At 50.5% G+C, this 23383-nt stretch overlaps 1 protein-coding gene, 1 long non-coding RNA gene and 1 other non-coding gene across 8 annotated transcripts in view; all 3 read left to right on the top strand.

The window, feature by feature from the left end:
- Positions 1-3598: 3598 nt before the first annotated feature.
- LOC144582682 (uncharacterized) lies at positions 3599-4793 on the top strand. Of its 2 annotated transcripts, none has more exons than XR_013535921.1 (3): positions 3599-3838; positions 4087-4150; positions 4445-4793. It is a non-coding gene; the product is annotated as an uncharacterized LOC144582682 (long non-coding RNA). The 2 variants fall into 2 exon arrangements; XR_013535922.1 differs by having other exon boundaries at positions 3640-3874; positions 4445-4584.
- Positions 4291-4362, top strand: TRNAC-GCA (transfer RNA cysteine (anticodon GCA)). Its single transcript has one exon. It is a non-coding gene; the product is annotated as a tRNA-Cys (tRNA).
- A 1561-nt stretch (positions 4794-6354) lies between the features above and the next one.
- PLXDC1 (plexin domain containing 1) overlaps positions 6355-23383 on the top strand; it is an 83939-nt gene continuing 66910 nt past the window's right edge. For all 5 annotated transcript variants that reach the window (XM_035303311.3, XM_008997480.5, XM_035303310.3 and 2 more), the window contains exons 1-2: positions 6355-6648; positions 18286-18464. In XM_035303311.3, the coding sequence (XP_035159202.1) occupies positions 6573-6648; positions 18286-18464 (255 nt within the window). In that variant the 5' untranslated portion in view covers positions 6355-6572. The remainder of the gene's footprint in view (positions 6649-18285; positions 18465-23383) is intronic.

Below are 23383 nucleotides of genomic sequence, written 5' to 3'. Positions count from 1 at the left end.
CCTGGGCAACAAGAATGAAACTCTGTCTCAAAAAAAAAAAAAAAAAAAAAAAAAAGGAAATGATAAATGGCTTGAGCCCAGGAGTTTGAGAACAGCCTGGACAGCAGAGTGAGACTCTGTCTTTACAACAAACAAACAAACAAGCTGGGTGTAGTGGCACATACCTGTAGTCCTAGTTACTCAGGAGGTTGAGGCAGGAGAATCACTTGAGCCCAGGAGTTCCAGGCTTCAGTGAGCTCTGATCATGTTGCTGCACTCCAGTCTGGGTGACAGAGAAGACCCTGTCTTGATAAATGGTAAGAGGAATAAAGACTAAGAAACAGAAATTGGGCTGGCATGGTAGCTCATGCCTGTAATTCATGTGACTGGAGAGTCTGAGGCAGGAGGATAGCTTGAGGCCAGGAGTTGGAGTCCAGCCTGGGCAACATATCCAGACCCATTTCCAAAAGCAAAAACAAAGAAAAGGCAGATTGGAAGTGTGTGGAGGGAATGCTGCAATTGTAGGTAAGTTATCTGACAAGGGGCACTGAGCAGGTAACTACTGAGTAATCACCTGAGGGTTTGAAGGAGTTGGGCCATGTAGAAAGGGCCTTACATCAGGCCTGAAAAATTCCCTTTCCTCTTACGTGTCAAGTAGAATCATGGCAGGCTGGGCACCCAGGTGTCTCTTTTTTGAGGCAGGGTCTCACCCTGTCACCCCCAGGCTGGAGTACAGTTGTACAAACATGGCTCATTGCAGCTTCAACCTCCTGGGCTCAAGTGATCCTCCTACCTCAGCCTTCCTAATAGCTAGGACTACAGGTGCACACCACCATGCCCAGATAATTTTTGTATTTTTTGTAGAGACAAGGTTTGCCATGTTGCCCATGGCTGGTCTCAAACTTCTGGGCTCAAGCAATTCTCCTGCCTCGACCTCCCAAAGTGTTGGGATTACAGGAATGAGGTACTGCGCCTTGCCCAGGCATCTTTTTGAAGAAGGAGAGACTCAGGCAAGTCAGTCGAAGGGACCACACGTTTCTAGCAGTATCCTTGCCACCCCTTAGGTCAGGAGAACCCTCTCCCACAACACATAGTCTGTTCAATTAAATCGGCATTTTCTTTCTTTCTTTTTTTTTTGAGACAGAATTTTGCTTTCGTTGTCCAAGCTGGAGTGCAATGATGCGATCTTGGCTCACGGCAACTTCTACCTCCTGAGTTCAAGTGATTCTCTTGCTTCAGCCTCCCAAGTAGCTGGGATTACAGGCATGTACCACCACGTCTGGCTAAGTTTTATATTTTTAGTAGAGATGGGGTTTCTCCCTGTTGGTCAGGCTGGTCTCAAACTCCCGACCTCAGGTGATCTGCTCACCTTGACCTTCCAAAGTGCTGGCATTACAGACATGAGCCCCTACTCCCAGCCCATGTCTGCTTTCTCACCACTAACTCCAGAGCCTCGCACAGTACCTGATGCAAAGCAGGTACTCAAGTTAATTTGTCTCTGTTAATTGAATGACTGGATGTAACTTTGGTTCCTACATCCAGTTCGCTCTGGGTGCTGGGAACTTGGGTGCTGGGGACTTGAAGGCTATCATTCTTTTGGGATATGCTGATTCTTCCTGTTCTTCCCTCCCTTCAGGCTGCAAGCCAGCCTCCAGTGGATCTCAGGCCATGGCTAACTGATGTCCCAGCCTGAAGCCAACCAGAAACTTTGGGGTTTTGCATGGCCCATATGGGTGGAAAACCAAGTGGCTATTTCTTACTTTTCTATGGTTCTCTGGTGGGAGCAGCGGCTGCTATGGACAGTGAGATTGACACCATCCTCCCAACTCGTAGCCGAGAAGCTGAACTGCATACCCTGGATTCCTGCAGACAGCACAGCAGAATAAGCTGCCCCTCACGCCATGGCCTCAGGCATCCTTTTTGGAGACATCAGGGAAATGCCATTGCAGAATTAGGAAGTGGAACCCTCTCCCCTCCTCAGCCCTCAGCATCTCGGTAGGAAAAATGTGTGTGTGTTAGAAGGTAGATTAAGAGACCCCTGAGGCCGAGTGCAATGGCTCATGCCTGTAATCCCAGCACTTTGGGAGGCTGAGGTAGGTGGATCACTTGAGGTCAGGAGTTCGAGACTAGCTTGGCCAACATAGTGAAACCCCATCTCTACTAAAAACACCAAAAATTAGCAGGGCATGGTGGCACATGCCTGTAGTCCCAGCTACTTGGGAGGCTGAGGTAGGAGAATCGCTTGAACCTGGAGGCAGAGGTTGCAGTGAGCAGAGATTGCACCACTGCGCTTCAGCCTGGACAATGAGAGTGAAACTCTGTCTCAAAAAAAAAAAGAGAGAGAGAGATCCATGGAATTGCTCTTCATTTCCTCAAACACACCTGCACCATCAGGCTTTCTGGCCCCTCAGCCATTGTTGTCCCATTCCCTTTGGGCAAAGGAGATTCCAGAAGGGTGAAGGAGGTGGGCTTAAGAAGAGGAGGGCAGGGGCAAAACTGGAAACAGAGGAGGACAGGACGTCCCAGAGAGGGAGAGCCCTTTGCACTGCAGGGATTCCACTCTCATCTACCCATTCCCAATGGGGTGCTGGCTCTGGTCACAGCTCTTGGACTTTCAGCCGCTCCATAGCATCCCCCTCACTTCTAATGTCCTTCCAATGTGAATCCCACTTCTTCCAAATATGCCGGATTCTTACAGGGGCTGCTTATTTTGTTTCTTTGTGTAATAATTTAAAACAATTGCATTAGGATTTTAATAAAGCTGTAATACATGCTATTTTCTCAAGACACACAAAAGAAAACAAAAGCTGTAATAAATGCTATTGAAAACTGCTCACCTCTTAGTTCTGCCTTCTCTGCCTGTTCCTCAAACCCGCTTTTGGTCTGAGAGAAGGGGAGGAGCTAGCCCGGGGTTGGAAAAGCCCAGGAGACAAGATGGAGATGCAGTCTCTTCATCTGTACATCACTAGATCTGGGACTGTCCTGGGAACAGTCCTTTTCCCAAGCCAGTCAGTGGACATCTGGGGAGAGTCTGGGTATAGATGCAGAGGACCCAGGATTCCTTAATCTAGTGGTTTTTTCCTAAAGCGTGACTATGGAGGAAGAACTCAGGAGTTCTAGCCATTCCCACCGTATTTTGTGCTTTTAAAAATCTGTATCTTGACGCAACCCTCAGATTAAAACTTTAAGGGAAAGTGGGCTGGGCACGGTGGCTCACGTCTGTAATCCTAGCACTTTGGGAGGCCGAGGTGGGTGGATCACTGAGGCCAGGAGTTCGAGGTTAGCCTGTCCAACATGGAGAAACTGTCTCTACTAAAGCACAAAAAAATTACCCGGGCTTAGCAGCTGGTGCCTGTAATCCCATTTACTCAGGAGGCTGAGGCAGGAATATTGTTTGAACCTGGGAGGCGGAGGTTGCGGTGAGCCGAGATCGCGCCACTGCACTCCAGGCTGGGCAACAAGAGCAAAACTCTGTCTCTAAAAATAAAAATGAAAATAGCAAAGGGGAGGCTGAATACCACACCCCTATCCCACAGAAACTTACGTTACCAGTACAGCGTGATGGGGGGATGGCTCAGTGGTAAAGCATTTGACTGCAGATCATAGAGGTTCCCGGTTCGAATTCGGGTCCCCTTCTGCTCTCTGGAGTTCTCTCGTTTTGTTGGTCTCCGGAGGTCCCCTAAGGAGTTCCCTCACAGATGGAACGGGAGGGAGTCGCAGGCCTGCCACCCTCTTTTCCTTTGCAGGCGAGTGAGAATAGAGTCCTGGTCCCTACCAGTGGCTCAGCCTGTGTGTATACCCAAGGGTAGAAAGCAGTGCGAGTGAAAGCGAGGAGCTCCGGGCTGACCCTTGGAACACGGTGCGCAATGGCAGGGCGGAGGCGGCTCACCCCCAGGTCGGCCTGGCCAGTGACCACGACGGCTCTTCCATCGCGGGAGGGAGGCTGAGTTTCTAAAGGCTGGGCTGGGGAAGACAGGCCCGGAGAACAGGCGTGAGCATGTGGGAGGGAGAAAGAAGCTCCGAGGCTTGGCAAGGGGGCTCCTGCAGGGCACGAGAGTGGGACGCCCCGAAGTGAGAGATTTCGAGACTTCTTCTTCCATACCCCAGGAATACTTACACCATCAGTGAGAATCTTCAACTCAGAACTTCAGGAAACAATCCCTGATTCCAAGTGAGTAAATTTTCTGGGAGTTGTATTTTTTCCATCTCTTGTAAACGTCCCACCCAACTTTCCACTTCCCTTCGGGAGCAGCACACCGCGCCTGCGCGGCAATAACACTAAGGGACTGCCTGCGAGAGGTTACCGGCAGAGGGGGTATAGCTCAGTGGTAGAGCATTTGACTGCAGATCAAGAGGTCCCCGGTTCAAATCCGGGTGCCCCCTGGGCTGGTTTTTTTCTTTTCAAGATCTTAAACTTTTTGTCTCGGGTGTCGATTTTTCCTAAACTGTTTTCTTTTACTCCTAGTGGCAGATGAGGAGCTGTGAGGGCTGCAAGGAACTGGGGATTCAACAGCAATGGCTCTCAAAATGTGGTCCTGGGACCAGCAGCATCACCTGGGTACGCTCGGGCCTCATCTCCTACCTAGGTAACTAGAAACTTGAGGGTGGAGTCCGGAGATCTGTTTTCATATACCCTCCCTATCGCTTGAGTCCAGGAGTTGGAAGCTGCAGTGAGCTATGATCGCGTCACTGCACTCCAGCCTAGGCAACGTTCGAGAACCTGTCTCAAAAAACAAATCACACACACACACCCTCCAGGTGATTACGATCTCAAGTTCTAGAGGCTTACATTAAAATTTACACGTTTGCTTCTACTATTTCCAAGTTTTTGTTTCACCCTGAGCTCTTCTTGCAAGATACTTTGTAAGACAGACCACGAGTTACCCCAGATGGAGGAATGTGTAAAGACACCGGGGTCGGAGCTGGAATCCTTCCTGGGACCTTTCACCTTGACCCCGGAGAAGGCAGGAGGTCGAGGCCACGCGTGGGCAGGCCTGGGAAAGAGGAAACCCGCAGGACGAGGGGGTTGTGGCTCATGACGTGGCCACTTGAGGGCAGCAAGGAGCCGCAGCTGGAGGCGGCTGCCTAGCTGATGCTGTTTGACAGTCCGTCAAATTGGGATTTAAATTAGACATCAAGAAGAACTTACTGACCGGCCTTGCCTTGTTCCTTGGTAAGGGGACTTTGCGTTTATGGCTGGAGGAGGTCGTCCCTGGGACTCTGGGTTCGGCGGAAGGAGGAGCCGACGTTCTAGGAGATTAGAGAGCCTTTGTTTCCTTTCTTGGGTCTTTTTTTTGACCGCAGTGCCACGGAACCCGCCTCTTCCAGCCCACAGATCCCTCCTGTCCCCAGCCACATCCTCCTCCCGGGGAATGTCTCCTCTTCGCGGTTTTCTAGTCCCTAGGCCCCAGCCCACTAGAAGCCAGGGTGCCCCCTCACCCCGTCTCCCACTCCCTCCAGCGCCCCAGCTCCTTGCTCTCACAAGAACGAAGTAGGTCAGGGAAGGAAGAGGTGCCTCCGTGTCCTGACCTGATTCCTTGCCGTCTATTAAATCTACATTGCGGGTATTTTTATTCCGTCCTGGAAGGAAAGAAAAAAGATGATCTATCCCAAGAGCCTATTAGAAGGTGGCGGCAAGTGGGGTGGGGTGAGCCGTTTCCCTGTCTGGGGCTGGCTCTGAAGACTGATGGGGTCTGGCCCTGAGCAAGCCTGGCCCCGGAGAGGCTGGCGGCCTGGGCTATCTACTCGTGGGGAGGGGTCCAGGCTGTTGCAGAATAGGGGTTTGCCAGGGCCCCTGCACCCTCATGTCTGCTAGGCTGGGGGACAAAACGGTGCTGGAAATGGGGAGGGGAGGGATAAGGTGGAGTCATGGGAGGGGGGTGGGATTCGGGCCCCTCTTGGGGAGAGAAGCTGGGGGTCTTTGCTGCAGGGGAGATTCCTGGGGGTGGGGGCTGCAGGACAAAGCAACAGAGACGTACAGAATTCCGTACAAGCTCTCAGAAAGTCTCAGAGCTTGAAGGCGCTGGGGGCAGGACACAGGCAGGGGCCCGTGGCCCAGGGAGGAGGCGCCTGTCCCTTCCTGGGGTCCAGTCCCTCGGGCTTTCTCTCTGCAGTTTTTCCCAGCAGAACAGAGCAGGAAAAGGGAGCCAGAAGCTCAATACGGAGCCCAGGGCGGCTGACGCTTCTAGGGGTTCTTCCAGCCCGAGGGGCTCCCTCCCTGTTCCCTACTCTGCGCCCCTCGCCTTGGGAGCGGCTGCGGGAGCTCTCCCGGAGAGCCGAGGGCAGGCGCGGGGAGAGCCCCCCACGACGCCGCGCCCCCCGCCCCGCCCCCTGCCCCAGCTCCCCCCTCCGGACCCAGCGCGCCCCCCCCCCCCCGCCGCCAGCTCCCCGCCTGCTCCGGGAGGCCGCAGCCTCCCGCTCTGCTCGCGCTTTCGCCTCTCCCGCCGGCTCGCCCGGCCCCGAGCTCCGCCGCCTCCTCACCGCCCGCCCCTCAGCTAGCCCCGGGAACCGTGCGGCAGGACCCGGAGACGGGGCCCCCTCCCTCATCAGGGCTGGGGTAGCGAGCAGGCCGGGGACAGGTCCTGGCACCCACCATGCGGGGCGAGCTCTGGCTCCTGGTGCTGGTGCTCAGGGAGGCTGCCGGGGCGCTGAGCCCCGAGCCTGGAGCAGGTAGGACTGGCCGGAGTCGGCCTGGGTGGGCCGGGGGTGGGGAGGGGTGGGAAGGCAGGTGTGGGCATGGGCAGGTGTGGACGGCCTGGCGATGTCCGCGAGGGGAGTATTGTCCGCAGGAGGCCAGGAGCGCTGGGGGCTGTGGGCAGGTGGATGGACAGGGACCCCACTTTCCCAAACACACAGGGTGTGTGAGTGACGGTGGAGACACCGAAGCCTGGCCCTCTTCTTCCCTTCTGGAAGGATACTGGCGGGACCTTGCGGGGGTGGCGGAGGGCGGGAGGGAGCTCAGAGTGGCCATGGGCTCTGAAAGGGGACAGTTGTTGGGATCCCTGATCACCTAGGCAAGGCTGGATTCTGATGAGACCGGAGCTGAGCCTCGGGAGGCCCCTGCCCCAGCCATGCCTTCTTTTCCTCTTCTCTGCCACACCCCCGAGCCCAAAGCTGACCCAGGCTAAGGGTAGGTGGGAGCAGTCAGGGGGACGGTGGAGACACAGTCTCTCTCCCTGGGAAGGCAGCAGCCCTGCTGTCACCTTCCCTTGCCTATTTGGTGTCAGTAGGGAGGCAGTGGCCCCAGGAAGAAGCAACTTGCTGCTGCTGCAACCCCAGCCTCAAGGGACCCCCTCCTTACACCTGCTCACATCTGCCCTGGCAGCCTTTGGACTTCAGCTGCTCTGGCTCTAGATGGGGTACTGGGGTGGGGGGTGGAGGGAGGCGTCCCATTCTGCACATTCCTCTTCCCCTCACCAGTTCTCCAAACTCATCTCTCCCACCTGGAAGTCCTTTCTGAGATCTGCCTGGAATCCCTCATGTTATAACAGGAAGACTAATTTTCATAGTCTCAGTCCTCCTCTCCCCTAGGCACCCAGACTTTCTCTGGGGTTGGGGAGATGGGTAATTTGCAGCCTAGCCCCTTAACAGAGATGATTAAGAAGATAGAGACCTGTGCCTCACTGACATGAGTGCCCCTTGGGTGGGGTGAGGGAGGGGCTGTTGAGGTGAGCACTGTGGTTGATGTGCTGTCTCAGGGGTGTGCTGGCACCAGGCACAGTGGCAGTGGCAGTTCTTGACTTTAATGATCCCAGCATGTAGCTGAGACAGGCCTGGGTCCCTGTTGAGAAGAGGATGTGGGGGTGGGAGGGGAAGGGTGCTGACAGGGTGGGAGGTGTGGGCAGAGACCAGTGGAACTGACATGTTGAGAGGCTGCTGGTGAGAACCATCAGTTTTCAGGAAGACCACACAGAGGGTGGCCAGAGATGTGGCTTCTAGTCCCGCCATCTCACTTGCTGTGTGACTTTGGGCAAGTTGCTTTCCCTCTCTGGACCTATGTTTTGCATTTATAGAGTGAGGCTGTTGGCAAAATCTTCGACTCTTGTTTGTGGAATAATAAAGGATCTTTTCTAATTGCCTTTCCTTTTCGTATTTGCTAGGATCTATATGGGTAACTGATACTTCCAAGAAAATCACTGCAAACAGGACAGAGTGGGATATGTTATTAATAATTTCTGGGCTCCTTTGGATCCTCAACCTGCTGTGATCTTCTGAACTCTGGGTGTAATAGAGTTTATGAGGAAAGGATCTGAACCTTTGGCTGGGTTGGGTGAACCCTGGAGAAGTCTGGGGAATTAGGAGGTAACAAGGATGGGCTGGGAGATAGTGGCCAGCCCCCGGCCTGGCTGAGGGCTGCCCCTTCAGAGTCAGGTTGGGGTAGGAGACAGTTGGGGAGGCCAGGAAGAGTCAGGCAGGCAGAGACTTGAATCACTTCTCTAAGTAGAGGACACCCTGCCTTCTTGGCGTTGACAGAGATTGAGCCAGGAGAAAGGCACTTTCTCTGCAGCAGGAGGGATTGAGGTTAGATTTAAGGAATCTGTAAGAAGCCAGAGGCAGCAGCTGTTGACTCCCAGTCCAGTGCCCTTTTCACAGGCCAGGCTGGACTTCACGGGCAAGAGGACCTATAAGGAGGAAAGGGGTGTCTGGGGAGACTAGATGTAGGACAAGGACATTCTGGGGAGAGTTGCTAAGGAGGGACAGCCTGACCTGATCGGTGGTAGAGTCCTTGTAACCAGTGCAAGGGCAGCCGGGAGCAGGACCTGAAGGGATGCTGCATCCAGCCCCAAGGCTCTGGGTTCGCTGGGCTGGTAGGAGCCCTTGGGAAGTAGCTGAGATTTCGCCTTGCTCCTGATGGACAGGCTTGTTTGGTAGAACCTTGAAACCTCATCTATCATTAGAACAGCAGCAGCAGAGAGATGAGTGGCTCGAAGATAGAGTCAGCAGGGGAGACCAGGCTGACAGACAGGAAGACGGCCTTGGGGTGCACAGCGGGGCCAGGAGAGCTGAACGTCTGGTCAGATGGAACCAGAGGTTCGACCCATAGACAAAGAAGAGGCGGCTAGAGTTGGCATTCTGGCCTGGGAGTCCTGCAGGAGGCCAGACTCGGTACCAACCACTGGTGACCCTGACAGCTTCCTCTTTTCTCTGAGGATGGTCTCCCCATCTACAAAATGAGGGCTTGTGACCCTAACACTTTGGGAGGCTGAGGTGGGAGGATAACTTTAGACTAGGGGTTTGAGACCAGCCTGGGAAAAATAGACCCCATTTATATAAATAATTTAGGCTGGGCGTGGTGGCTCATGCCTGTAATCCCAGCACTTTGGGAGGCCGAGGCGGGCGGATCACCTGAGGTCAGGGGTTTGACACCAGCCTGCCCAATATGATAAAACCCCATCTCTACTAAAATTACAAAATTAGCTGGGAGTGGTGGCATATGCCTGTAATCTCAGCTACTCAGGAGGCTGAAGCAGCAGAACCGCTGGAACCTGAGAGGCAGAGGTTGTGATGACCTGAGATCGTACCGTTGCACTCCAGCCTGGGCAACAGAGCAAGACTCCGTCCAACAAACAAAAAAAATTAGCCAGGAATGGTGGTGTGCGCCTCTAGTGCCAGCTACTCGGAAGGCTGAGGCAGGAGGATCGTTTGAGCTGAGGAGCTGGAGGCTACAGTGAGCTGTGGCCATGCCACATAGCAAAGGCAGAATTGTGAGGTCCCATCTTTTTTAAGAAAAAGGAGGGAAGGAGGTTGGACCAGATTGTCTCTAGGTCTCCAACAACCTGAGACTAAAATGTGAACTTATGGTGGTCAGGCAGCCCCTCCCTCACCCCACGAGTCTTCTCTAGCTCTCCCCACACCCACCCTTTAACCCATTCCAGCTGCTGTCCCTCCGATCCACAGGTGACTGGCTTCTCCTCATTCAGGTCTTAATCAGCTCATGGGGACCCTCTTCAGAGAGGCCCGCCCCATGACTCTGTATAGAGTAACAACAACCCTAACCCTTTCCTCTGTCTGATTTTCTTCCTAGTCTTTACCACATGATTTATTTTGTAAATGTCTCCCTGAAAAAGATTAGACTCTTCCTGGACACAGGGCTTGTGTCCCCCCCAGCACCCAGCACAGTGCCTGGGACTCAGTAAAAGTGTACTGAATTAATGAGTGAATGAATGAGTGAGTCAGAGGTGGTCACAGACCCCATACCCTCCCCTCAATGGACACCCACGGAGCTGAGCTCTTCCTCCGTCCCTTCCCTCCCCTTTCCTGCCCTTGCCTCCCCTCCCTCCCTCCCTCTTCCCTTCTGCTACCTGGTGGTCCCTCCCTGCACTTCCTTTTGCTCCCTCCCTCTCCCCAGGTGAGAGTCCTCAGTGGGTCCCTGCCTGCCAGAGGAAGGGGAGAGAGTATGATTAGGGGCTTTGTAACTTGGAGGCAGGATTTCAGTTTAGGGTCTGGAGCTTTTGCTGGTCCCTCCGAAAGCTGGTCCTGTGACCCTAACAGGTGTGTTGCCTGAGGTGCAGCAAGTTGATACACCAAGGGTGCAGCGGAGAAAGTTTGCTCATGATGGGGGCAGCATTTGGGGCTAGGGGTTTTATGGGGTTTGGGGTGGGGTGACCCAGGGGTGGGAATTGTTAATTGGTTGAAGAGTGCATTCGGAAATAAAGAAACTGCATTCTCAGGCCAGGCGCGGTGGCTCATGCCTGTAATCCCAGCACTTTGGGAGGCCGAGGCAGGTGGATCATGAGGTCAAGAGATCGAGACAATCCTGGTCAACATGGTGAAACCCCGTCTCTACTAAAAATACAAAAATTAGCTGGGCATGGTGGTGCACCTGTAGTCCCAGCTACTTGGGAGGCTGAGTCAGGAGAATTGCTTGAACCCAGAAGGCGGAGGTTGCAGTGAGCTGAGATCGTGCCATTGCACTCCAGTCTGGGTAACAACAGTGAAACTCCGTCTCAAAAAAACAAACAAACAAAAAAAAACTGCATTCTCATAGTGAATTGGTTCCTCTCTGGGAGTCTTTGAATTGGCCCTTCTGCTGCTGGAATTCAGGATCTGAAAACATCTTAACTCTTTTTTTTTTAGACCTGTCTTGCTCTGTTGTTCAGGCTGGAGTGCAGTGGTGTGGTCGGAGCTCACTGCTGCCTCAACCTCCTGGGCTCAAGTGATCCTCCTGCCTCTGCTTCCTGAGTAGCTGGGACTGTAGGCATGTATACCATACCTGGCTAATTTTTAAAAATAACTGTGTAAAAGAGACAAGGTCTTGCCATGTTGCCAAGCTGATCTCAAACTCCTGGGCTCAGGTAATCCTCCTGGCTTGTCCTTGTAAACTGCTGGGACTACAGGCATGAGCCACCACGTCCAGCCTTTTAAAAAATTTTAATAGCGATGGGGTCTTGTTATGTTGTCCAGTCTGGTCTTGAACTCCTGGGCTCAAGCGATCCTCCTACCTCAGCCTCCCAAAGTGCTGGGATTACAGACATGAGCCACTGCAACTGACCTTAAACAATTCTTAAAAGCTGGCCGGGTGCAGTGGCTCATGCCTATAATTCCTGCACTTTGGGAAGGCTGAGGCATGCAGATCATTTGAGGTCAGGAGTTCGAGACTAGCCTGGCCAACATGGTGAAGCCCTGTCTCTACTAAAAATACAAAAATTAACCAGGCATGGTAGTGCACGCCTGTAGTCCCAGCTACTCAGGAGGCTGAGGCAGGAGAATTGCTTGACCCTAGGAGGTGGAGGTTGTAGCAGTGAGCCAAGATCACACCACTGTACTCCAGCCTTGGTGACAGAGCAAGAATCTCTCTCTCTCAAAAAAAATGGGGAGTGGGCCAAAGTATGACCTGCTTAATGCTTAATTACACCTATATTTCTGCCCGGAACCTGGCATGTAATTCTTATTAACCCTGTGAAGAAGGTTTCAGTCCTTATGTGAAACCCAGGGAAGGCAGGGGGACTTTGCTGGGTGCTCTGTGTATATTAATTTGTTAAAGAGTCAAAAACACCCACCAAGTTTATGTTTTATTAGCTCATCTCACGGATGAGGAAACTGAGTCTTAGAGAGTCTATGTAATTTGTCCGATGTCACAGTCAGTCAGTGGTAGATTCAGGGTTCAGCCTTAGCTTGTCTGATCCCAAACCTGTGTTCTTTAACTGCTCTGATATTACACTGAAGTTTCATGGGGAAGAGTGTTCTCAGTTCCGTGTATCTCAGGCACTCAGGGCATTTAAAGATGCTCACCTTCCCCCTTCCCTCCCTTTCCCTCCCTTCTCTTGTCCTCCCTTTTTCTCAGCCCAAGGGACAGGATGCATCAGGGACAGGTGAGCTGGAAGCCGGAGAGAGATGGAATCAGGTTCACCCTCTAGTGGCTTGTCCTGGCTGCAGTAGGGGTGACTAGCTCCAGGGCATTAAGGGTAGAGGCTGACCCAAGATAGAGGCTGTGGTAACCTGAACCAGGTGGCGGCCCAGGGCTGCAATGCCAAGCTTGGGTGTTGGGTGAGATAAGAATGTCTTGGCCCAGGCTCTGGGGCCTCACAATCTGGCCTTCTGAAGTCAGCCCCAGCGCCCCTTTCCCTGGAATAGGGCCAGTACCAGCTGAGGGGACTGGGACACTACTGCTGGGCTGTACTCTGCATGCTGGGGACATAGTCTCCCAGGGAAGCTCCCACGTTCAGGTCCAATGGCAGCTGGAGCAAGGCCCTCCAAGAACCCAGCGCACATGCCAGCCCCACCCCGGGGTTGCCCCTGAACCCTGGGAAACAGCGGGGATTGTTGGTCACTTTTTATTGCACTTTCTGTGGTTCTGACTAGGCTGTGGAGCCAGCCTACCTGAGTTCAGATCCTGTCATGGACTGGCTGTGTGACCTTGGGAGGTTCCTTAACGTCTTTGTGCCTCAGTTTCTTTCTTTCTTTTTTTTTTTGAGATGAAGTTTTGCTCTTGTTGCACAGGCTGGAGTGCAATGGCGCAATCTTGGCTCAACCTCTGCCTCCCAGGTTCAAGCGATTCTCCTGCCTCAGCCTCCTGAGTAGCTGGGATTACAGGCAGGAGCCACCACATCCAGCTAATTTTTGTATTTTGAGTAGAAGTGGGGTTTTACCATGTTGGTCAGGCTGGTCTTGAACTCCTGACCTCGTGATCCACCTGCCTTGGCCTCCCAAAGTGCTGGGATTACAGGCGTGAACCACTGTGCTTGGCCTGCCTCAGTTTCTCCATTTGTAAAATAGATTTAAAACTAGTAACTGCTTCATGGGGTTATTGTGGGGATGGAGGGATGAATGTGTTTAAAGCTGTGGAATAGTGCTAACACAGAGAAGCATTCTCTGAAAGTTAGCTGTCATTTTTATTACTCCTGTGATTATTATGACATCCCACTGGACTGTACACTCCTTGGGGCCATGAGTGAGTGAATACATGAATGAACAGTGTGTGTTCTGGAGGCTCTTGGGTAACACATGCAGATGGGTGCTCTCACACGTGTCGCTGTGGAACAGGTCCAGGGAAGATGAGGCTCTCCAGGGGAAGGCAGGTGGGGTGAGGAGTGGCCGAGGGTTGGGTAGGTGTGCAATTCATATGTGAGCACACACAGGGAAGGCCGAGGCTTTCAGGAGAGTCGTTGTGGGCGTGTGCACAGACACATGGGCCCCAGCACGTACACGTGAGCAACCAGCTGTGTTGGCTCCTTTCATGAGTTGTGGGGATGACGTCCTGTCCCAGGCAACAGGGGAGGAAGGGTGGCCAGGAACAGATGTGGTATGAGTTGGAAGAGTAAGATTCAGGTCTAGGCCAGGGTAGGGCAGGGTCCTGGTCAAGCTCCCTCTCCATCCCTCACCCTGCCCTCTTTCATGGACTCTTTGCCTCTGGCCCAGGCCTGAGCGCCCTATAAAACCTCATTTCTATTTCTCACTTGATGCTCATGGCAGCCTGTACAATGGGCATGATCATCAAACCCATTTTAGTCACCAGGGAGCTGAGGCTTAGAGAGGAGAACGGATGGGGCCAAGGTCCCACAGCTTGTGAGTGGCAAGACTGGGTGGAGAGGTCAACCCAGTGTCTCTTCCCTGGCCACCCCCAGCTGGGCCCCTCCCTGTCCTTCCCCATGCTGCAGGCCTCCAGCATCTGGCCTCCTGTCTCAGCTCCAGGTTTGTGATGATCCCCAGCACCCCTCTCTGGGCCACTGAGTCCTTCCCCCGGTTCACTACTGCTCTATCCTGTTCTGGCTCCTATCCAGGCCCCAGGGCAGCTTAAGACCTGGGGAGCTGGGCAGCCCAGCCCAGCACAAACAGTTCTGTCTCCAGAGGCAGCTGTGGGCCGCGCCCAAGAGAGACTAGACAGCCCTGGCTTGGGCCTGGGCAGCAGGCAGGCTGCATTCTCAGCCCTGACTCAGGTCCATCTGTGGGTAACTGGTGGGCATCTTGGGGAAGGTGTCTGGGGACTGTCCTCCTCCCCAGGTTCTCCAGCAGCATCTGGTTGTTATTAGGGGCAGAGAAGGGAGAGGGGGCCGGCAAGGGTCCAGTAGGCACCAGTAGCCAAGAATGACTTAATTGGATACAATGTCTAAAGACAAAGCAGAGCCCCACAGCAGAGTTCTGGCCTCAGCCCCAGGCCTGGGCCTGGCCAAGCCTGGTCTCAACTTCTGTCCTTGCTGGCTCCTAGGAGCTACCCTTAGCATTGCACCTCAGTTCTGCAGTGATGGAGTACCTGCTGTGCTGGGCATGGTAAATTTGAAGAAAGTGGAGAGAATCCTGGGGGAGCTCAAGTGGACCAGGGAGATGGGCCATAGTCACACAGGTAGGTGCTCTAGGAGAGGGACAGCCACATCCAGGAGCTCTGGGGAGTGGGGTGGGTAAGGCAGAGGTTGAAATAGGTATCCGACACAGGGTGGGCCTGAAATGGATAAGGGTCACAGGTGGGGAATATCAGATCTACCTATCTGATGGTTTTCATATATACATATACACATCCAAATATATACACATACATACATCTCACATATACGTCCATAGTAGGTGTGACCATTAGAATGACAATATAAGACACAGCTTTTTGGGGGCATAAATGTTTCTGAAATTGAAAAGGTTGGTTTTTGTGTTATTTATTTATTTTAACATGAAATTTCGCTTTTTGGCCCAGGCTGTAGTGCAGTGGCACAATCTCAGGTCACTGCAATCTTCGTCTCCTGGGTTCAAGCAATTCTCCTGCCTCAGCCTCCCAAGTAGCTGGGATTATAGGTGCCCACCACCATGCCTACCTAATTTTTGTATTTTTAGTATAGACGGGGTTTTGCCATGTTGGCCAGGCTGGTCTCGAACTTCTGACCTCAGGTGATCCACCCGCCTCGGCCTCCCAAAGTGCTGGGATTATAGGCATGAGTCAACACACCCAGTCTTTTGTGTCATTTAGAACTAATTGAACAGACCTGGAGCAGTGGCTCATGCTTATAATCCCAGCACTTTGGGAGGCCAAGGTGGTAGGACTGCTTGAGCCCAGGAGTTCAAGGGCAGTGTGGGCAACATGGTAAAACTCAGCCTCTACAAAAAAAAAAAAAATTAGCCAGATGTGGTGGCAAGCAACTGTAGTCCCAGCTACTTGGAAGGCTGAGGTGGGAGGATTGCTTGAGTCTGAGAGGTCGAGGCTACAGTGAGCTGTGATTGCGCCACTCCACTCTAGCCTGGGTGCTAGAGTGAGACCCTGTCTCAGAAAAAGCACTAATTTAACAAGGTAGAGGGAACTGGAGAGGAGATCATGGAACCCAGGAATGGCTGCAGAATGGCCTGTGTGTAGTCACTTTCCAATCCTGTGCCCGGGCAGACATAGCTAATTGATCTTGACAGTCTTTCCTGCTAAACACAAGAGGAGCCTTTGAATTCTCAGAGTTCCTGTGGTTGTCATGAATGGATTGGAGACGGCATGCGATATGAAACCTGTTTGCCATCCTAGACAGTGTCCAGGTAGTGATAGGAGTCAAACTGTGGTTCTCAGTGGGGCAAGGGAGGGGCAATTTTGTTCCCCGGGGATATCTGGCAATGTTTGGAGACATTTTTCATTGTTGCAACCTGGGATGGGGAGGGGCGTGGCTCTATTGGCATTTAGTGAACAGAGGCGGAGGCTGCTGCTAAACATCTTACAGACCACTGAACAATTCCCGCATAACTGAATTATCCAGTCCAACCAACAGCCCAATTTAAAAACGGGCGAAAGACTTAACTAGATGTTTCTCCAAAGAAGAGATACAAATGGCCCATGAGCACATGGAAAGATGCTTGGCATCACTAGTCATCAGGGAAGTGCCGATTTACAAAAACAACAGTGAAATACTACCTCATACCCATTAGGACGGCTACTCTAAAAATTAAACAGAAAATGACAAGTATTGGCAAGAATGTGGACAGATCCGAACCTGTGTGCATGGTTGGTGGGAATGTACAATGGTCTAGCCATTTTACATGGAAAACAGTGATTCCTCAAAAAATTAGAGTGAGAATTACCATATGAGCCAGCAATTTCACTTCTGGGTATATACTGAAAAGAATTGAAGGCCAGGTCTCAAAGAGACATTTGTACTCCCATGTTTGTAGCAGCATCGTTCACAATAGCTGAAATGTGGAAGAAAAACAGGTGTCCATTGACAGATGAATAGAAGCAAAATGTGGTATATTCACACAATAGAATATTATTCAGCCTTCAAAAGGAAGTAAATTCTGCCCTATGCTACAACATGAATGAGCCTTGAATTTATTATACCAAGTGAAATAAGCCAATCACAAAAGACAAATATAGTCAAATCATCCATACAGGCTGGGGGTGCTATGGCTCACATCTGTAATCCCAGCACTTTGAGAGCCAAGGTGGGAAAATTGCTTGAGACTAGGAATTCAAGACCAACCACCCTGAACAACATAGTGAGACCCTGTCTTTACAAAAAGTAAAGAGATTAGCTGGGCTTGGTGGCACATGCCTGTAGTCCCAGCTACTTAGGAGGCTGAGGTGAGAGGATCACATGAGCCCAGCAGTTGGAGACTGCAGTGAGCAATGATCGAACCACTACACTCCAGCCTGGGTGACAGAGCAAGACCTCATCTCTCTCTCTCTCTTTTTTTTTTTTTAAATTTGAGATAGAGTTTCACTTTTATTGCCCGGGCTAGACTGCAATGGCACAATCTCGGCTCACTGCAACCTCTGCCTCCTGGGTACAAGCAATTCCCTGCCTCAGCCTCCTGAGTCGCTGGGGTTATAGGCATGTGCCACCACGCCCAGCTAATTTTTGTATTTTTGGTAGAGACGGGATTTCACCATGTTGGTTAGGCTAGTCTCGAACTCCCAACCTCAGGTGATCCACCAGCCTTGGCCTCCCAAAGTGCTGGGATTACAAGCATGAGCCACTTTGCCCAGCCAAACCCCATCTCAAATAAAATAAAATAAAATAAAATAAAATAGATGGGTGAATTGGGAGTTATTATTTAATGGGTATAGACTTTCAGTTTTACAAGATGAAGAGTTATTCAGATGGGTGGTGGTGATGGTCTCACAACATTAGGAATGTACTTAATGCCACTGAATTGCACATTTGGAAATGGTTAGATGGTAAATGTTGTTATGTGTATTTTGCCACAATAAAAACATTGGAAGAAGGACTTATCCAGTCCAAATGTCAATAGTACCAAGGTTGAGAGCCCTGAACTGAAAGCACTGCTCCCTGGCTTCTAGTCCTCCGACCCCCCTGGGAAACGGGATTATGTGCCATATCTGGCAGAGAAGTAAGAAACTGGTTTGGAAGTTTCCACAGCAATGGTTCTCACCCTTGCCTGCAAAGTTCTTTAAGTCCAGGGCTTCTCAAAATCTCCCCCAAGGATCTTGTAAGAAATCGAAAGCCCAGGCTATACCATAGACCAGCTACAAGTGCTCTCTATGGTGGGACTCAGGCATCAAGAACTTTTGAAGCTCCCTACGTGCCTCCGGTGTGTAGCTGAGGTTGAGAATAATCACCCTTTGGAGGCAGATCAGCTTGAGTTTGAAACTTATCTCCATGCCTAACCCACTGTGTGACTTTTAACAGCTGAGCCTCTGATTCCTGTCTGCAAAATGGAGAGCATCCTGTCTACTGCAGAGAGCTGGTGTGAGGATTAAAAGGATGTATGTGAAGTGCCTGGCCACGTGACTCTCACTACATGTTGGGTGTCTCCTGTCCTGGTAGTCAAGTGTCTGCAAAGTCGACAATGGCATAGTGTGGGGGCCCTTGCAGGATTCCTAGGCTGGTATCCCCTCCTGGATCTTCATTCTGGACTGCTGGCACTCAGGTTTCTGTCCCCTTCTCCCAGGTCACGATGAGGGCCCAGGCTCTGGATGGGCTGCCAAGGGGACTGTGCGGGGCTGGAACCGGAAAACCCGAGAGAGCCCTGGGCTAGCGTCAGAGCCGGACAGGACCCAGCTGAGCCAGGACCTGGGTGGGGGCACCCTGGCTATGGACACGCTGCCAGATAACAGGACCAGGGTGATGGTGAGTGCTGGAGGAATGGGAGGGGGAGGAGAGTAGGAGTGGGGGAGGTCTAAGCAGATGCCTGAGGGATGCTTGTCTTACCTGCAAATCATGTATCATTTGGGGTTGGCCCTGGAGGTCAGGGTGGAGAGAAGACTCCCAGGGGAGGGGGTGGAAGCAGGGCCCAGACTGGGTCATAAAATCACAGCATCTCAGCATTTCATAAGCTGCCTACTCCCTCCTGGGCACAGAGACATCAAATGGCTTGTACCAGGATGCACAGCCTGGCCACGGTGTTCCTCACCCTGGACTTGCCCATGACTCAGGGGAGAAAAAGCTGACGGTGGCATTATTAGTCAGATCTCAGCTGCCAGATGGGGCCCTTCCCCACCCCATTTCTGCCCCATCTATAGACTGGGGAGCAAGAGGATTAATGGCTGCTTAGCCTAAGGGCTGGACGCTCAGCAGGGGGTTGAGTAGAGAAAGCAATTAGGGTACAGCTCCTGAGACAGCCTCCTCACCCGGCCCAGGGCGGTTCTGGGTGCTGGCGCAGGAGGAGAGGCCTGGAGGAAGTGCTCTCCTCTCAGGGTTTCCGGGAGGCTCCTGGAGGCCTCGGTGTGTTTGGGGTGAATCTATGAGTATAATTGTCCATTTCTGGGAATAGATGTGTGTGTTGTGGATGCTGGGGTAGCACCTGTGCCAGAGGATTTTATGTATTACGTATGTGTACCTGTTTGTCTGTCACTATGGGCTGTTTGTGGGTGTTTGTGATGAGCGTGTGCGAGTGTGTGTGTGTGCCCGTGGCTGTGTGTAGGTGCCTGTGGCTAGGAATGACGAGGGTAGATTCTTAGGACGCAAGAGGCAAAAAGAGGACCTGCTTCTCGGTATAGACTTCTTTATGTTTTAATAACTATTTTATTAAATTAGCATGTGCAGATAGTTAAAAAAAAAAAAGGCTAAATAGTGCTAAAATCATAAAACAGAGGTCCTGCCCCTCCTCTCCCCTGGAGCCCATCCCTTCCCCTTTCTCAGAAGGCTCTGCCTGGGCTGTTTCTTCTGGAGTTTACTTCCATATGTCCAATACTTCCTTTCTTTTCCTGTACTGCTGCCTCTGTATTCACCAGGTATGGGCCTTCCCTGCTCATGGGCGGCCGCGGCACTGGGAGATTCGGCTTGTGCACTTCCACGGAGCAGCCTTTCACCCTGCCGCTCAGTCTTCCTGCTCAATCCATGTGCTTGGTTGTGTACTGTTTTTTCTTTTTTTTGAGACGGAGTTTCGCTCTTATTACCCAGGCTGGAGAGCAATGGCACGATCTCAGCTCACTGCAACCCCCGCCTCCGCCCCCCACCCCCCGCCTCCTGGGTTCAAGCAATTCTACCTCAGCCTCCGGAGTAGCTGGGATTACAGGCATGCGCCACCATGCCCAGCTAATTTTTTGTATTTTTAATAGAGACGGGGTTTCACCATGTTCACCAGGATGGTCTCCATCTCTTGACCTCATGATCCACCCGCCTCAGCCTCCCAAAGTGCTGGGATTATAGGCGTGAGCCACCGCACCCGGCCTGTGTACTGTTACCATCATGTAAATAGTGTTCACTTCTAATCCAGGCGAGGTCATATCATTGTTTGTTTTCTTGTACGATTTTGTTTTTGCCTGGATCCTGGCCCCCTCTCCTGCCCTTGCTTACTTAGTTTTCTGTGCTCCATTTTCCTACCTATCCCCTAGCCTCAATTGTAATTTCCCGTGTGGCTGCGCATGGTGGCCCATGCCTGTAATCCCAGCGCTTTGGAAGGCTGAGATGGGTAGATCGCTTGAGCTCAGGAGTTCCAGAGTAGCCTAAGCAACAGAGTGAGACCCCCATCTCTAAAAAATTAGCAATTATCTGGGTGTAGTGGCTCGCCCCTGTAGTCCCAGCTATTCAGGAGGCTCAGGCTGGAGGATCACTTGAGCCTGGGAGGTCAAGGCTGTGTTAATCTGTGACCTCACCAGCCTGGGCAAAAGAAGACTCTGTCTCTGAAAAAATAAAAAAGAGAGAAAAAAAGATAATTTCAGTGTTGTCAAACCTGTCAGTTCCTTTTTCCCCAGAGAAACTCCTTTCCTGTCTCCACTCAAATCCGGCCGCTCACCTGCTGGTTCCATGGGCGCCATCCTGGGGCCTCCCTTTCCCTGCATCCTGGGAACCCCTTTGTCTCCCTCTGTGCTGGATCCTCTGTTCCCTTGACCCTGTGTCTTCTATTTCCTGCTTCATCCTTTTGTTTGTTTAGCTTCCTGGGAAAGGTTGCACAGAGGGAAAAACTCCCTTGAGAAAGTGCATGTCTAAAAATGCCTTTATTCTGTCCTTTCGTTTGATTGGTGGTTTGACTGGATATAGAATTCTAGATTGAAAATAATTTACTTTTCCTTATTTTTGAGATGGAGTCTTGCTTTGTTGTGCAGGCTGGAGTGCAGTGGCATGATCTTGGTGCATTGCAACCTCCTCCTCCTGGGTTCAAGAGATTTTCCTGTCTCAGCCTCCTGAGTATCTGGGATTACAGGCATTTGCCACCACACCTGGCTAATTTTTTGTATTTTTAGTAGAGACAGGGTTTTACCATGTTGGCCAGGCTGGTGTCAAACTCCTGACTTCAAGTGATCTGCTCGCCTCGGCCTCCCAAAGTGCTGGGATTGTAGATGTCAGCCACCGTGCCCAGCCTTGAAAATAATTTTCTTTCGGAAGTGTAAAGGCATCTCCCATTGTCTTCTGGCTTCTGATGTCACTGTTCAGAGGCTTGGTGTGATTCTTATTTTTGACCTTTGCATATGCCTGTTTTCCCCTGACTTCTTGAGGCCCTCAGGTTGCTCCCTATAACCCCAGAATTCTGAAATTGCAACGACATGCCCTTCTCTGGCTGTTTTTGTTTACCATGCTGGACGTTGGGGGATTGTTTCAATCTAGAGACATATTCATCAGTTCTGGAAAGTGCTTTTGCTTTATTTCTTTTGGATTTCTCCTTTTTACAATTTCTTATGGTTAGATGTCCATTTCTGGAATTTATCCTTAAATGTTTTCTTCTCTCTTCTGTTGTCTGTCTCTTTTGCATTTTTTAATTGTTTATTTGCAATTGTTTATTTGTTAGTTTGCTTGTTGTTCTTCTTTCTGGAGTATTTTCTCAATCTTATTTTCATAATGTCACTGATTTTTTCTCTACTATCACATTAATTTCTTTTTTTGGGGGGGGAAGGCAGGAAGGGAGGGAAGAAGGACGGTAGGGAGGAAGGAAGGAAGGAAGGGAGGAAGCAGGGAGGGAGGGAGGGAGGGAGGAAGGGAAGGGAAGGAAGGAAATCAAGCAATGAGAGAGACATTGCCGACCCGGATCTAGAGGTTTACAAGTTGATTTCTTTTTTTTTTGAGAGAAGGAAAGAAAAAAGAAATAAGTAAAGGAGAGGAAGGAAGAGGAAGAGAAAGAGGGAGAGTAAATGGAAATATTGCTTTATTTTGAAAAAAAAAATGGGTATTAATAATGGCCAATCAATGTTTCATTTAAACTTATGGGTAGGTGTGATGTGGTATTGACAGGAATGTATATTTTGTGTATTTGAAGTGGAGAGCTCTATAAATATTTATTAAGTTTACTTGTTCCGGATCTGAGTTCGAGTCCTTGATATCCTTATTAATTTTCTGTCTCACTGAATCTAAGTCTCGTATCTGAGTGTTAGGATCGTTAGCTCTTGTTGTTGCATTGATCCTTTTACCACTGTATCTTTGTTGCTTTAAAATCTATTTTATCTGATACGAGAATTGCAACTCCTGCTTTTTATTTATTTATTATTTATTTTTGCTCTCCATTTGGTTGGTAAATCTTTCTCCATCCCTTTGTTTTGAGTCTTTGTGTATCCTTGCATGTGAAACAGGTCTGAATGTAACATGCCATTGGGTTTTGGCTGTGTCTTTTGATTGGGGGATTTAGTCAATTTAAATTTAGGGTTACTGCCATTTGATGTTGACTGGCTGTTTTATCCATTCGTTGGTGTAAATTCTTCTTTATGTTGGTGCTCTTTACTTTTTGGTGTATTTTTAGAAAGGCTAATACTGGTTGTTTCTTTCTGTGTGTAATGCTTCTTTCAGAAGCTCTTGTAAAGCAGGCCTGGTGGTAATAAAATCTCTGAGTTCTTGCTTGTTCATAAAAGATTTTATTTTTCCTTCAGTTGTGAAGCTTAGTTTGGCTGGATATGAAATTCTGGGCTGAAGGTTCTGTTCTTTGAGGATGTTGAATATTGGCCCCCACTCTCTTCTGGCTTGTAGAGTTTCTGCTGAGAGATCTGCTGTAAGTCTGATAGGCTTGCCTTTGTGGGTAACATGACCTTTCTCTCTGGCTGCGCTTAGTATTTTCTCCTTCGTTTCAACCCTGGTGAATCTAACAATTATGTGCCTTGGGGTTGCTCTTCTTGAGGAATATCTTTGTGGTGTTCTCTGTATTACCTGAGGTTGAATGTTGACCTGCTTTGCTAGTTTAGGAAAATTTTCCTGAATAATATCCTGAAGTGTATTTTCCAGCTTGGATTCATTCTCTCCGTCGCATTCAGGTACACCTATCAAACGTAAATTTGGTCTTTTCACATAGTCCCACATTTCTTGGAGACTTTGCTCATTCCTTTTTATCCTTTTTTCTCTAATCTTTTCTTCACGTTTTATTTCATTAAGTTGGACTTTGACCTCTGATATCCCTTCTTCTGCTTGAACAATTCGAGTGTTTAAACCTGTGCATACTTCTCGGAGTTCCTGTATTGTATTCTTCAGTTCCATTATTTCACTCATACTCCTCTCTAAGTTGTCTATTCTCAATAGGATTTCATCAAACTTTTTTTCAAAGTTCCTACTTTCTTTACGTTGGGCTACAACATGTTCTTTTAACTCACCGAAGTTTGTTATTATCCATTCCTTGAAGAGTGATTCTGTCA

Source organism: Callithrix jacchus, chromosome 5 (assembly GCF_049354715.1).
Source record: "Callithrix jacchus isolate 240 chromosome 5, calJac240_pri, whole genome shotgun sequence".
In the NCBI taxonomy this organism is placed as follows: Eukaryota; Metazoa; Chordata; class Mammalia; order Primates; family Cebidae; genus Callithrix; species Callithrix jacchus.
The sequence above is the reverse complement of the archived record's forward strand: the minus strand, read 5'-3'. Positions and strand labels throughout refer to the sequence as shown.